Source organism: Schistocerca americana, chromosome X (assembly GCF_021461395.2).
Source record: "Schistocerca americana isolate TAMUIC-IGC-003095 chromosome X, iqSchAmer2.1, whole genome shotgun sequence".
Classification (NCBI taxonomy): domain Eukaryota; kingdom Metazoa; phylum Arthropoda; class Insecta; order Orthoptera; family Acrididae; genus Schistocerca; species Schistocerca americana.
In genome coordinates this window covers 728,860,046-728,874,347 of record NC_060130.1, presented here as the reverse complement: position 1 = coordinate 728,874,347, position 14,302 = coordinate 728,860,046, and the positions used below count along the sequence as shown (strand labels likewise).

General features: G+C 43.4%; 1 protein-coding gene across 1 annotated transcript in view; it reads left to right on the top strand.

Annotated features, from left to right (window-relative positions):
- LOC124555772 (facilitated trehalose transporter Tret1-2 homolog) overlaps nucleotides 1–14,302 on the top strand; it is a 313,195-nt gene that overhangs the window by 244,492 nt on the left and 54,401 nt on the right. Inside the window, exon 6 of the mRNA XM_047129820.1 lies at nucleotides 3,715–3,902. Within this exon, the coding sequence (XP_046985776.1) occupies nucleotides 3,715–3,902 (188 nt within the window). The remainder of the gene's footprint in view (nucleotides 1–3,714; nucleotides 3,903–14,302) is intronic.

Genomic DNA, 14,302 nt, shown 5'->3' with positions numbered 1-14,302 from the left:
TTAATCCATAATTGGTGTACATCTCTCTTGACTGTACATGCTTCACAAGATAAATTTCAAATGCTATGGCGCCTTGCGAGGTCGTAGCAAATGACGTAGCTGAAGGCTATGCTAACTATCGTTTCGGCAAATGAGAGCGTATTTGTCAGTGTAGCTTCGCTAGCAAAGTCGGCTGTACAACTGGGGCGAGTGCTAGGAAGTCTCTCTAGACTTGCCGTGTGGTGGCGCTCGGTCTGCGATCACTGACAGTGGCGACACGCGGGTCCGACGTATACTAACGGACCGCGGCCGATTTAAAGGCTACCACCTAGCAAGTGTGGTGTCTGGCGGTGACACCACAAGATTAAATGTAATACCTTCTTTATATGTGACAGGCTTCTCTGTTTATCTTTCCTTTGTCCCCTTCGACCATGCTATATTTAACTCAGACGCTGCAAGAGCGTCTAAAACGTTGCGTGCACGTTACTGCATAGTTCGGCCATCTGTTGGTAAAATTATGAAGTATTACGAAGCTTTATTGTACGAGCGAGGCGAAGCGAGCGTAGCCGCGGCTGAGCGGCGAACTGGGCAACTTCGCCAGGCTTCCGTACTTCATAAATGAACGACTTTATTTGAACGCTTCACGGCAAAGAGTGAAATGAATGAAGTAGTTCACGGGAATGAACGAGTTCGACCCATCTCTACAGTTGTGGGACAGAGTAATTCTTTCCTCTCATGCACGGTAGTGACAACTTTTAATAGTTACCAATCGATCCTGGCAAATTAGTTACCAATCGATCTTGAACTTTCTCGCTTTTTTTGTCCGCATAATTGACTAGAGGACCGCCCCCACCCTGCTGAAAAAAACTTTTCCTCGAGGCAAAGCCCTTATAGTTAGTACTCTAAGAGTGATCAATTTCAGTGTCATACCCATGTTTAGTGAAGTGTGTAACTGTTTAGTTGTGTAATCGCCATCAGATATCAATTCTTGGTTCTTGTGTGTGCTTCCATTAACTTTTATTGCGGATTTTATAATCGTTTCCCATGCAGTGAGGTTTGAACCTTTGTGCTGCGCAATCACCACATGTAATGAAATTAACTGTTTCGTGGTCAGAGGCATCACCAGTGAATAGACCAAAGTACCAGGTGTAGAAGTATGAAACCGGAATTTCACTATAGATGGTGCTAGCCGTCAGTGTAAGGTCTGTGAGATCGCGTCTGCAGCGCCATCTGCTTCCTGTAACGGCAGACGACGGATGTCAACACACTGTAACTCAAGTTCATACATCGGTATCTGTTTCAAACCTGTAAACATGTCTAGTTTTGTGCCTACTAACTACGAATTGCAGACATTGGTTTTCTGTTGTCATTTGAAAAAAACTGCCGCAGAATCGCATCGAATGGTTGTCGAAGCTTTCGGCGAACTTGCTCTTGGGAAAAACACAGTGTTTAGAGTGGTTCAAGAAATTCAAACGTGGTGATTTCGACGTGAGAAAGGACGAGCGCGGGAAACCACCTAAAGAGTTCGAAGACAACGAATTGTAGGCCTTATTGGATGAAGATGATACTCAAACTCAACAGGAACTCGCGGAACAACTGAATGTGGCATAGAAAGTCTTTACTCTGCGGTTGAAAGTTACGGGAAAGGTGCAGACTATGGGAAAATGGGTTCCGCGTGAACTGAATGACAGACAGCGAGCAAATCGAAAGACCATTTGTGAAATACTACTCGCCAGATACAAGAGAAAGTCGTTTCTCCACCGAATAGTGACAAGTGACGAAAACTGGATATATTTTAAGAATCCTAAGCGTCGTAAATCGTGGGTGAATCCAGGCAAACCATCGACATCCATTGCAAGATCAAACCGCTTTGGAAAGAAGACAATGCTCTGTGCTGGGTGGGATCAGAAGGGTGTCATCTATTATGGGCTGCTAAAACCTGGTGAAACCGTTAACACTTATCGCTACCAACAGCAAATGATCGATTTAAATCGAGCATTACGTGAAAAACGACCGAAATATGGAAAAAGGCAACACAGTAATATTGCTCCATGATAACGCCCCATCACACACAGCAAAACGAATCAGGGAAACGATCGAGGCGTTCATTTGGGAAATACTAGGGCATGGGGCTTGTTCTCCAAACTACGCTCCGTCCGATTATCATCTGTTTGCGTCACTGGTTCAAAAATGGCTCTGAGCAGTATGGGACTTAACATCTGAGGTCATCAGTCCCCTTGAACTTAGAACTACTTAAACCTAACTAACCTAAGGACACCACACACATCCATGCCCGAGGCAGGATTCGAACCTGCGACGTAGCGGTCTCGCGGTTCCACACTGTAGCGCCTAGAACCGCACGGCCACTCCGGCCGGCTGCATCACTGGGACACGCTCTCAGAAATGTATAAATAACAGTGGGATTATTTTGAATAAAAGATTGTTTATCAGTTTCAAACAACAGAGTGTAATTATTGCAACCAAATTCTGGTTTCATACTTTTACACCTGGTATTCTACACAGAATTAACTCCTGTTCGTGTGGTGGAAAAGAGATTTAAACGAAGTTATTGAATTTATTGACTTTCTTGGGAAAGTTCTGATCTCTGATTCTATCCCGCTGTAGTTCAATTCCTCTGTCTTTGCCTGTATGGTTTTATGGCATTGGGATGAGATCATGAAGCTCTTAGAACCTCTTTGAGCACTTAATTGCACAGTTAAAAACCGAGTTATTTTCCCTTTTGTGACATTTGCGAGTTTCAAAACCACTCCCAATTCACGAATGCCAACGTTCCCACTCAATCTTGACTGATTATAATCACTACATGCGTCAAGGGACCATTTTTGTTTTTATATGGATTCAATAATGTTGTGTATACTTTGTGATGGTATTCGTATTATTATAGTGATCATAATTGACTTGTGAATATTCAACTCTGTCACACATTTCCATACCCTACGAAATCTCCAGAATGGTCAACAATCTCTTTTCAAGAGATAAAGTAATAAATTCTCGTGTATTCCTCACCATTAATAAAACGGATTGTTTGATGTGAACTGCGCCTACGTATGTTCGTACCATACCCGTAACATCCCTCTGTTGGGCCATCTTAGTAAAGAATGTATGCTACCAGGAACGTGTGACACTGTAAACACGACACATGAATGTGGTATGCAAGAAGTAAGTAAATTACTAGCCTCCTCCCGGTCCCCTTTCAAGTCCACGGGGAAAAGAAATTCTGTAGTTATGTGGGAAAAGGTGGCTCCATCAAAGTAATAGCAAATTAGACAATTAAAACTGGTTGAAGATATAATCGGAAAAGGTAGCACCTATCTGGATTACTCTAAATCAAAACGAATAGACGACTTTTGACCTCTAAGATTTTTTAGAGAATGTTGATGTCGCGTTTTGTGCATTGTGTCTGAATCCGACTTGCAATGTCAGTTTCCATTCACTGCATGTTCATTGGTACACAGCTCACAAGTAAATCAAAATGATATTATCTGCAAACTTGACTTGGTCAAAATGACAGCTGCAGGGGTATGATGTCGTGGTTCATCAACACACATTACTTTCAGAGTTTCTTTAAATTTTTAATTTCATTTTATTCTAAACAGTTTACGAGTTATTTTGAATGCAGAAATATATTGGCCTCCTCCAAAAATTGTGAAATCTTACGTGTCGGATATATTTCTCGTAAAACAGAATGAAACGTTGTTCGCTCTTTTTTTCTAGGAATGCTTATAATCTACGGCGAAGGAGCATTACTACATTGGCGAACCTGCTCCTGGCTGAGTATGATATACATAATTGTACCAATAATTCTCGTATGGACGTGCATTCCCGAGAGCCCAGTCTGGCTCATTGCAAGAGGAAGAGTTGACGAAGCAGAGGCATCGCTCAAATGGTTCGGTGGCAAAAACGTAAGTTTAGTTTAGTACTTGCCATTGAATTGAATCTCTTGTGCTATTTTTAACCATTTTAGATGCTAAGATTAAAGAGATGGCTCTTTTGGTTGCTATTTTTAGTTCATTTTCCAGACGAGTTCGAAGGCTGAAAAATGGTCAAACGCAGAGCTGTGTTTTATTCTTATAACATGCTTAAAGTTTTCATCATGGCTGCGTGGTCAGCGATCGTTTACAAATTAAAGCAATTGCTTTAATTTTAACTTATAGCATGCTCTGAGTATTTAAATATTTTTGACCTGGTATCTTCGAAGCAGCTCTCACGCATAAAGAACTTGATTACACTGTCAATTAAAGACTGCCATACACTCCTTGCAGAGATAGGAGCTCTTAGAATGCTATTCCTCTTCTTTCTATAATCTTCTTGAGATGAGGTGCAGAACTTCATATGAGGCCTGAGCGTTGTCTCTAACCAGCCCTGGAAGACAGTGAGTATAGATATCAGTGAATAAACGTTGAACACGCACTAGTGTGCAAAATTATGGCCGAAAGTAGTTTCCTATGACGTTCCATTGCCACACAACATAGCTCGATGAAACTTTGACCATATATAGAAAGAACAGCTACAGTATAGTAGAGAAGGAAACTGAAAGAAATATCCAATGAGACGAAGAGAAGCGATATTTTTGCTCCAAGAAATTACACTACTGGCCATTAAAATTGCTACACCACGAAGATGACGTGCTACAGACGCGAAATTTAACCGACAGGAAGAAGATGCTGTGATATGCAAATGTTTAACTTTTCGCAGCATTCACACAGGGTTGGCTCCGGTGGCGACACCTACAACGTGCTGACATGAGGAAAGTTACCAACCGATTTCTCATACACAAACAGCAGTTGACCGGCGTTGCCTGGTGAAATGTTGTTGTGATGCCTCGTGTAAGGAGGAGAAATGCGTACCATCACGTTTCCGACTTTGATAAAGATCGGATTGTAGCCTATCGCGATTGCGGTTTATCGTATCGCGACATTGCTGCTCGCGTTGGTCGAGATGCAGTGACTGTTAGCAGAATATGGAATCGGTGGGATCAGGAGGGTAATACGGGACGCCGTGCTGGATCCCAACGGCCTCGTATCACTAGCAGTCGAGATGACAGGCATCTTATCCGCATGGCTGTAACGGATCGTGCAGCCACGTCTCGATCCCTGCGTCAACAGATGGGGACGTTTGCAAGACAACAACCAGCTGCACGAACAGTTCGACGACGTTTGCAGCAGCATGGACTATCAGCTCGGAGACCATGGCTGCGGTTAGCCTTGACGCTGCATCACAGACAGGAGCGCCTGCGATGGTGTACTCAACGACGAACCTGGCTGCACGAATGGCAAAACGTCATTTTTTTCAGATGAATTCAGGTTCTGTTTACAGCATCATGATGGTCGCATCCGTGTTTGGCGACATCGCGGTGAACGCACATTGGAAGCGTGTATTCGTCATCGCCATACTGGCGTATCACCCGGCGTGATGGTATGGGGTGCCATTGGTTACACGTCTCGGTCACCTCTTGTTTGCATTGATGGCACTTTCAACAGTGGACGCTACATTTCAGATGTGTTGCGACCCGTGGCTCTACCCTTCATTCGATCCCTGCGAAACCCTACATTTCAGCAGGATAATGCACGACCGCATGTTGCAGGTACTGTACGGGCCTTTCTGGATACAGAAAATGTTCGACTCCTGCCCTGGCCAGTAAATTCTCCAGATCTCTCACCAATTGAAAACGTCTGGTCAATGGTGGCCGAGCAACTGGCTCGTCACAATACGCCAGTCACTACTCTTGATGAACTATGGTATCGTGTTGAAGCTGCATGGGCAGCTGTACCTGTACACGCCATCCAAGCGCTGTTTGACTCGATGCCCAGGCACATCAGGGCCGTTATTACGGCCAGAGGTGGTTGTTCTGTGTACTGATTTCTCAGGATCTGTGCACCCAAATTGCGTGAAAATGTAATCACATATCAGTTAATATATTTGTCCAATGAATACCCGTTTATCATGTGCTTTTCTTGTTGGTGTAGCACTTTTAATGGCCAGCAGTATAGTTCCACTGAAATCGCCGCGATCTATGATGATCCGCTGGACATTATAAAAGGCGAGACATGGTCCTTCATTGGATGTGCGATCACCGTAGGCGGCAATTCATGATTTTCAACATCCCGCCATTCTGGCCATAAGGTTGGTAAGGAGTTCCATTCCTCCAGCAACGCGCTTGACAACCGCTGGACACTCATTGATGCATGTGCACGTGCTGCAATACGTCACCCCCAATAAATCCCACACGTACTCCATGGGATTTAAGTCGGCGGAATAGGCAGCCCAGTCTATTCACTGAATATCCTCTTGTTCCAAGAACTCCTCCACCTGCGCTGTTCCATGCGGTCGTGCATTATCGTCCATAAAAATGAAGTCGGGACCGAGTGAACGCCTGATAAAACACACTTGGGGAAGAAGTATAGTGTCATAATAACGATGTCCGGTGATTGTACCGTATTCAAAGATGTGGAAGTCAGTACGCCCAAGCAACATTTTGCCTCGATCACCAAAACGATCACCTTCGACCATGTTCCTGGGTGCATTACGTGTTCCCACCTTTCGCCATATGAGGGGACGTCCAGAATAACTATTCAGACTGAATCTGCTCTCATTCAAGAACCGCATATGATCGCACACTTCGTTGGACCAGTCTCTATGCCCTTAGCACCATCGCAAACGGTGCCGCCGATCTGCAGGTGTCAACGGAACACAGTGTACTGATCGTCCGGCAAAAAGACTAACCCCATGCAGTCGCCGTGCCACTGTGGAGCACGAGTTTGCGTGTCTTGCAGTGCTGTTAAACGTGGCTGCAATTGCACCCGCTGCTTCAACTAAGTCCCTTCCTGCCTCTTCAACAGGGTAGCGCAACACCAAACTCCTGGGCTACACTCGCCGCACTTCGTCCTTCTCCCAGTTTCCCGATGATTCTTCTCCGTGAGAAGTCATCCAAATGTCTCCGGGTCATGTTGTAATGAAAAACACCACTACAATGCACCGTTACTGCTCTCTAATTGACACACTAAGTCTTTTTCCCGTTCCTTCAACGGTCTCGCGTAGAGGAGCCAGCCCCATTTGACGCTGTACTTACGCTGACCTCACGCCATATTACATCCAGCTTTCTGTGCTCCACTGAGAGACCTCTGTCAGCATGCTGCCACACAGCGAGTTATCAGTATTATACCGACTCTGTCGCTGGTTTTGTAAGTATTCTTTTTGCGTCTGTGTTTACGAGTCTGGTAGCGACTGTGAAACAGCGTGACCTTGCTAGGACTTTGTCGGTCTTCCGTAGCGTCTAAATTCGGAACTCGCGAATACAAGCAACAATACCGACACTTTCAACACTATGTTACACTATAATGCCCTCTTTGACCTGACTGAATTTTAATTACCGAACTTTTTCTTAAGCGTTTAGTAGGCAAAAAACTATGGGGTCGTTGTATGTAGCAACAAAGTATTCGCCGCACTTCATTGCTTACCGTCAATTATCGTTTTGATAATTTCTATTTTTCACTAAAATAGTGATTGCATTTATCATTGGAACAGGAAACTTGACTAAACTCACCTTGAGCAATTCCTCCTGAAATTCAACTCTGCTACTTTGTATTTACTATCGCCACGTTCTGATGGAAAGAATTTTGATAATGAAATCTATACATTCAACTTTTATGTTTTATTAATGTTAGAATTTGCGTTGGAGAACCAGAACCAAACAGGCAAGATATTTATCGACACCCCTTCGTTACATCAGATCTTTTAAAAGACAATTTAAGTTGATATTTGTCATCTAAAAAAATTTAATATACTCTTAAAATTTTAATGATTGATTTTATGCAAACAGAATTTACCTAAGTACTGCAACCAACCAAGAAAGACGTGTAATACTCTGTCTCAATGAACTGACTACAACGCAGAAATTATTGTTGCTGCTGTTACATTCAGCACTGATAAATTTTGATGTAGAATTTAAAAAAAAGAATGAATCCTGTACTTGAAATGACACAGTCATAACCTTTGGATATGAATGTCTCTATACTGACCAAAAACACGCTCGTTCACAGTATGGGTTGAAATAAGTCTGGCTGTGCAGTTGAGGATGTTGTTGTTGTGGTCTTCAGTCCAGAGACTGGTTTGATACAGCTCTCCATACTAGTCTATCCTGTGCAAGCTTCTTCATCTCTCAGTACCTACTGCAACCTACATCATTCTGAATCTGCTTAGTGTATTCATCTCTCGGTCTCCCTCTACGATTTTTACCCTCCACGCTCCCCTCCAATACTAAATTGGTGAACCCTTGATACCTCAGAATATGCCCTACCAACCGATCCGTTCTCCTAGTCAAGTAGTGCCACAAATTTCTCATCTCTCCTATTCAATACTTCCTCATTAGTTATGTGATCTACCCATCTAATCTTCAGCGTTCTTCTGTAGCACCACATTTAGAAAGCTTCTATTCTCTTGTTCTCTAAACTATTTATCGTCCACGTTTCACTTCCATACATGGCTACACTCCATACAAATACTTTCAGAAACGACTTCCTGACACTTAAATCTATACTCGATGTTAACAAATTTATCGGCTTCAGAAACGCTTTCCTTGCCATTGCCAGTCTACATTTTATATCCTCTCTACTTCGACTATCATCAGTTATTTTGCTCCCCAAATAGCAAAACTCATTTACTACTTTAAGCGTCTCATTTCCTTATCTAATTCCCGCAGCATCACCCGATTTGATTCGACTACATTCCATTATCCTCGTTTTGCTTTTGTTGATGTTCATCTTATATCCTCCTTTCAAGACACTGTCCATTCCGTTCAGCTGCTCTTCCAGGTCTTTTGCTGTCTCTGTCAGAATCACAATGTCATCGGCGAACCTCAAAGTTTTTATTTCTTCTCCATGGATTTTAATACCTACTCCGAATTTTTCTTTTGTTTCCTTCTCTGCTTGCTCAATATACAGATTGAATAACATCGGGGAGAGGCTACAAACCTGTCTCACTCCCTTCCCAACCACTGTTTCCCTTTCATGCCCTTCGACTCTTATAACTACCATCTGGTTTCTGTACAAATTGTGAATAGCCTTTCGCACCCTGTATTTTACCCCTGCCACCTTCAGAATTTGAAAAAGAGTATTCCTGTCAACATTGTCAAAAGCTTTCTCTAAGTCTACAAATGCTAGAAACGTAGGTTTGCCTTTCCTTAATCTAGCTTCTAAGATAAGTCGTAGGGTCAGTATTGCCTCACGTGTTCCAACATTTCTACGGAATCCAAACTGATCTTCCCCGAGGTCGGCTTCTACCAGATTTTCCATTCGTCTGCAAAGAATTCGTGTTAGTATTTTGCAGCCGTGGCTTACTAAACTGATAGTTCGGTAATTTTCACATCTGTCAACACCTGCTTTCTTTGGGATTGGAATTATTATATTCTTCTTGATGTCTGAGGGTATTTCGCCTGTCTCATACATCTTGCTCACTAGATGGTAGAGTTTTGTTGGGCCTGGCTCTCCCAACGCTGTCAGTAGTTCTAATGGAATGTCGTCTACTCCCGGGGCCTTGTTTCGACTTAGGGCTTTCAGTGCTCTGTCAAACTCTTCACGCAGTATCATATCTCCTATTTCATCTTCATCTACATTTTCTTCCATTTCTATAATATTGTCCTCAAGAACATCGCCCTTGTATAGACCCTCTATATACTCCTTCCACCTTTCTGCTTTCCCTTCTTTGCTTAGAACTGGGTTTCCATCTGAGCTCTTGATGTTCATATAAGTGGTTCTCTTTTCTCCAAAGGTCTCTTTTATTTTCCTGTGGGCCGTATCTATCTTACCCCTAGTGCGATAAGCCTCTACATCTTTACATTTGTCCTCTAGCCATCCCTGCTTAGCCATTTTACACTTCCTGCCGATCTCATTTTCGAGACGTTTGTATTCCTTTTTGCCTGCTTCATTTACTGCATTTTTATATTTTCTCCTTTCATCAATTAAATTCAATATCTCTTCTGTTACCCAAGGATTTCTATTAGCCCTCATATTTTTACCTACTTGATCCTCTGCTAACTTCGCTATTTCATCTCTCAAAGTTACCCATTCTTCTTCTACTTCTTGAGGATATAGTACCAAAAAACTTCTGCAGTTTCTTCACGCCTATGGTTAAAAACCATATGACAATGGCGTCGTAATTGCTAAAGCCTTCTTGAAGCCAAGTTGTACATATGTTGTACATGTTTGATGCGGCTGTCTTTCAAGAAAGTCTGACATAATGTCCTCAATGACTGTAGTAATCTGCCTTCTCATTTCCAACAGTGTCGCTGGTAGGGGTGCAAAATTTGTCCTTGACGAGACTTCACAGGAAGTAAACATACACTAGGTTATAATATAGGTAAACCACCTATTGTAGTAAATGGAGTGCTGACTCACTCAACTGGGGTAAATAACAACTACAGCGACTGCAAGATTGTTTAAAAAATTCCTAATGACATTTAGCCAATACTAACCGTGTCATTAAAATTACGTCACCTGTGACCTCGAACAATATTAAGATTCGCCCGTAAATTGTAAAAAACAGCCTTCTTTTCGGTAAGTGCGAGAAAGCTTCAGAAAGTACAGAGGGTGGACAACACCAAATACACAACATAATACCATTAATAATAGGATATAGGAAAACCGTTGACATTCAAAACAGCTTCCAGTCGTCACAGAATGGACAAATACAGGTCCTATATAGTTTTCAAAGGAATCTTACACCATCCTTCCTGCAAAGTAGTGGAAACGAAGATGGAAGTTGATAGCTATCACGCACCGTCTTCTCCAAAGCAGACCACAAAGGCCCTATAATATTGAAATATGGTGACTATGGTGTCCAGGGGAGATGCGGCAGTTCATCCTTGTGCTCACAAAACTAGTCCTGGTTGACCCGAGCTGTGTGAATGGGACCCCTGTCCTCCTGGAAAACAGCATCACCAGTGGAGAACAAAAACTGCACCATAAGATGGGCCTGATCAACCAAAATGATCACATAATCTTGGCAGTAATACCAATGGGGCCCATGGAACACCTCAATATGGCTGCCCAAATCATCACCAAACCTCTGCCATGTTTCATTCTTGGGACGTTAACTCCGCCAGAAACTGGATACAGTGTTACACAAGACTCATCCGACCAAATGTTTTTCTTCCATTGCTCCACAGACCAAGTTTTTTGGCTTCGGCACCGTGTTTTCGTGTTACAGCTTTTGAATCTCTGATGTGTGGTTTTGGAATTCCTGCCCGCCCTGATATTTTCGGTGTAATACGGCAGACGTTTGTGGAACCTCTTCTCCTGGCAAAAATAGAATTATATATTAATACCTTCAGCTGCTGACGGACATTGATATATATCCACGGGGACAGGTGAAAATACGTGCCCCGACCGGGACTCGATCCCGGGATCTCCTGCTTACATGGCAGACGCTCTATTCGTCTGAGCCACCCAGGGCACAAAGGATACAGCGACTGCAGGGACTATCTCGCGCACGCCTCCCGCGAGACCTACATTCTCACCGTATATGTCCACATACTACATTCGTAGTGTCCCTACCCAACACACTCATTACTTGTGAAAGACATTCTTACCAAGTCCCATAAGAGTTCGGGTAATACGTGTGCATCCGCACCGAAGACGAAGGTCATGGCCGGTATTGCCAGAACAGACACCATATCCACATAAATATATCTTCTCCTGGCCGCAGGACAGCGGTTTGCCGAGATGTTATCTTGATACTATTTGATCGAGTCCTATACATGTTATGCTGCGGAAGTTGTCTTAGAAGTGTCATTCAAATGCCACAGAAAAAACTTTACAGTTCCCTATGAAAAAACAGTCGATGTCTTAATTCTGCGAACATAAACAGTAAAAATTACAAGCAAACGTCAGGAAATTCGCCTTATAGCCCGCTATGACTTGGCGAAAACCGCACATCGATATATTTATTCATTCTCGATATATCTTGAGTGGCCCGTCTTAGCTGCTTCACCCTCCATACACAAACCTTCCCCATGACTCAGTCTATCTGTTAGTGAAAAACGTATCTAAAGACAGAAAAACGCAGTGATGGACTTCAACTTATAATATGTACAGATACAAATATGAGCTCCTGTGATCTCATACACTCGATCAAATTGTTCACGCCCCTACCAATACAACGCCACCCTGTAATGTAGCATGATATAAAACCGGCATATCCGGGGAATCACCAGTAAACCATCGACAGGCGTAGTTCGAAAAGCAGCGGTGAGCCTCCGGTGTACGCTCCGCTGATTTCGTCGCAGAAAAGCAGTGTCTTGAAACTGCTGGTGCGGTCATCGAATTCTTGGATCTGCAGGGGGTGCAGTCACCTACCATGCCGCACAACTGTAACTGAATTGCACCTGTCGAAACGGAGAACCCAAAACGTCTTTCGGTGCCGGCTTTTGTCATCTAGACTCGATGCACACTGGGTAATGAAAGAGTGAGGTCGCGACCTAGCTGCACCAGGAGACCCCTACCGGCAACCACATAGATCGACAAATTGTAGTGTTGAAAAATGTGAACTTTTAGTTTCAATACGTAAGTTGAAATTCATACCAAGTTTCTGTCTTCCTTCATATTGAAGACGTGGTCTGGAAAAATCGGATGAAACTATTTGAAACAGCACGTGAATTCAGGGTTGAGGAACATGTTTAATTCCAGTATATGGACTTAGTTGAATAGTAGTTAACACTGTCTGTCTGTAAAACGTAACCTTTCAATAGTCACGGTTTTGTCGCTTTCAGTATTCGATGGCAATATATTTATAGAAAAATTGTTTGGTAGTCATATGATTTAATTTGTAAGTTTTAATTCATTCTGAAAATTCATTTTTTTCACAAAACAAAGCGATGGTATCAATAAAAGACGCATATGAAAGATAACAGGAACCAACACATCACTCCAAAGCGAGCCTTCAAAGTACCTTAAGCAGACCTTCTGAAGAGATCATCTCCGCACCTGTGAATGCGACGAAGTGCTAGGCCCAAAATATCAGGTCCGGAGCTGAAAAAAAATTGACAAAACACGTTTAAGTGTTTCTGGGAATACTGCGAAGACATACAGGGTGAAAAGTATTTAAACCGACAAACTCTGAGAGGTTGTAGGGGACCCCAAAACAAATATTTTTTCCTATGAGGATTATTTAAACCGGTGGAGGCCGTATTACGCTCTTCAGTTGTTAGAGGGCGTATTACGCTCTTCAGTTGTAGGCAACTGCTGTCCACCAGTGTATTAGTGAATTGTCTCTGTTTACTAATGGAGTACACTGATATGGTTGGTGCGTACTACGTAGCGCACCACAACGGACGAGCTGCACAGCGGGTTTATCAACAACAATATCCTAATCGCCGTGTCCCTCATCATACGACCTTTGCTGCTGTGTACCAACGTCTGCGAGAGACCGGGTCATTTAGCAGATTACCTGGACAGGGACGCCGTCACACGGTAAGAACGCTGCAGTTTGAGGAAGCTGTCTTGCAGCATGTGGAGCGGGATCCTTCAACCAGCACGCGTGCAATTGCACGTAACATGGGGACGAATCAGACGAATGTGAGAACAGTCCTTCGAGAGCAATTGTTACGTCCATTTCACTTACAGCGTGTCCACAACCTAGAACCAGTTGATCATCCACCCAGAGCACAGTTTTCGCAGTGGTACCTGGAACAGTGTGAAATGCATCCTACATTTCCATCCTCTACGTTGTTTACCGATGAAGCAACGTTCGGGCGTGATGGAGTCTTCAACATACACAATTCGTATGTTTGGAGTGAGGATAATACACATGCCATCAAGTGCGGTTCTTCGTTAATGTGGGGGTCGATGTTGTTGGGGACTGTTTAATTGGGCCGAATCTGCTACCTAGGCCATTAAATGGCAGGCACTATTACAGTTTTCTCGTCAGAGCATTGCCAGAATTGCTGGAAGACGTCCCGCTCCCTTAAAGATAACGCATGTGGTTCCAACATGACGGGGCGCCGGCACGTTTCAGTCGTCGTGTGCGTCGATTCCTGGACCGACGGTTCCCAGAAACGTGGATTGGCAGAGGTGGTCCTGTACCATGGCTTGCTCGATCCCCAGATATGTCCCCTCTGGACTTTTTTGTGTGGGGAGAGATGCGCAACCTTGTTTACGCAACTCCTGTTGCATCAGAAGAGGATTTGGTTGCCCGGATTTGTAGCAGCAGCATGAACAATTCAGGATAGTCCTGGGGTTTTTGCCCGTGTGCAGACAGAACATGATCCGACGGTGTAACCTTTGTTTACGTGTCAATGGAGGCATTTTTG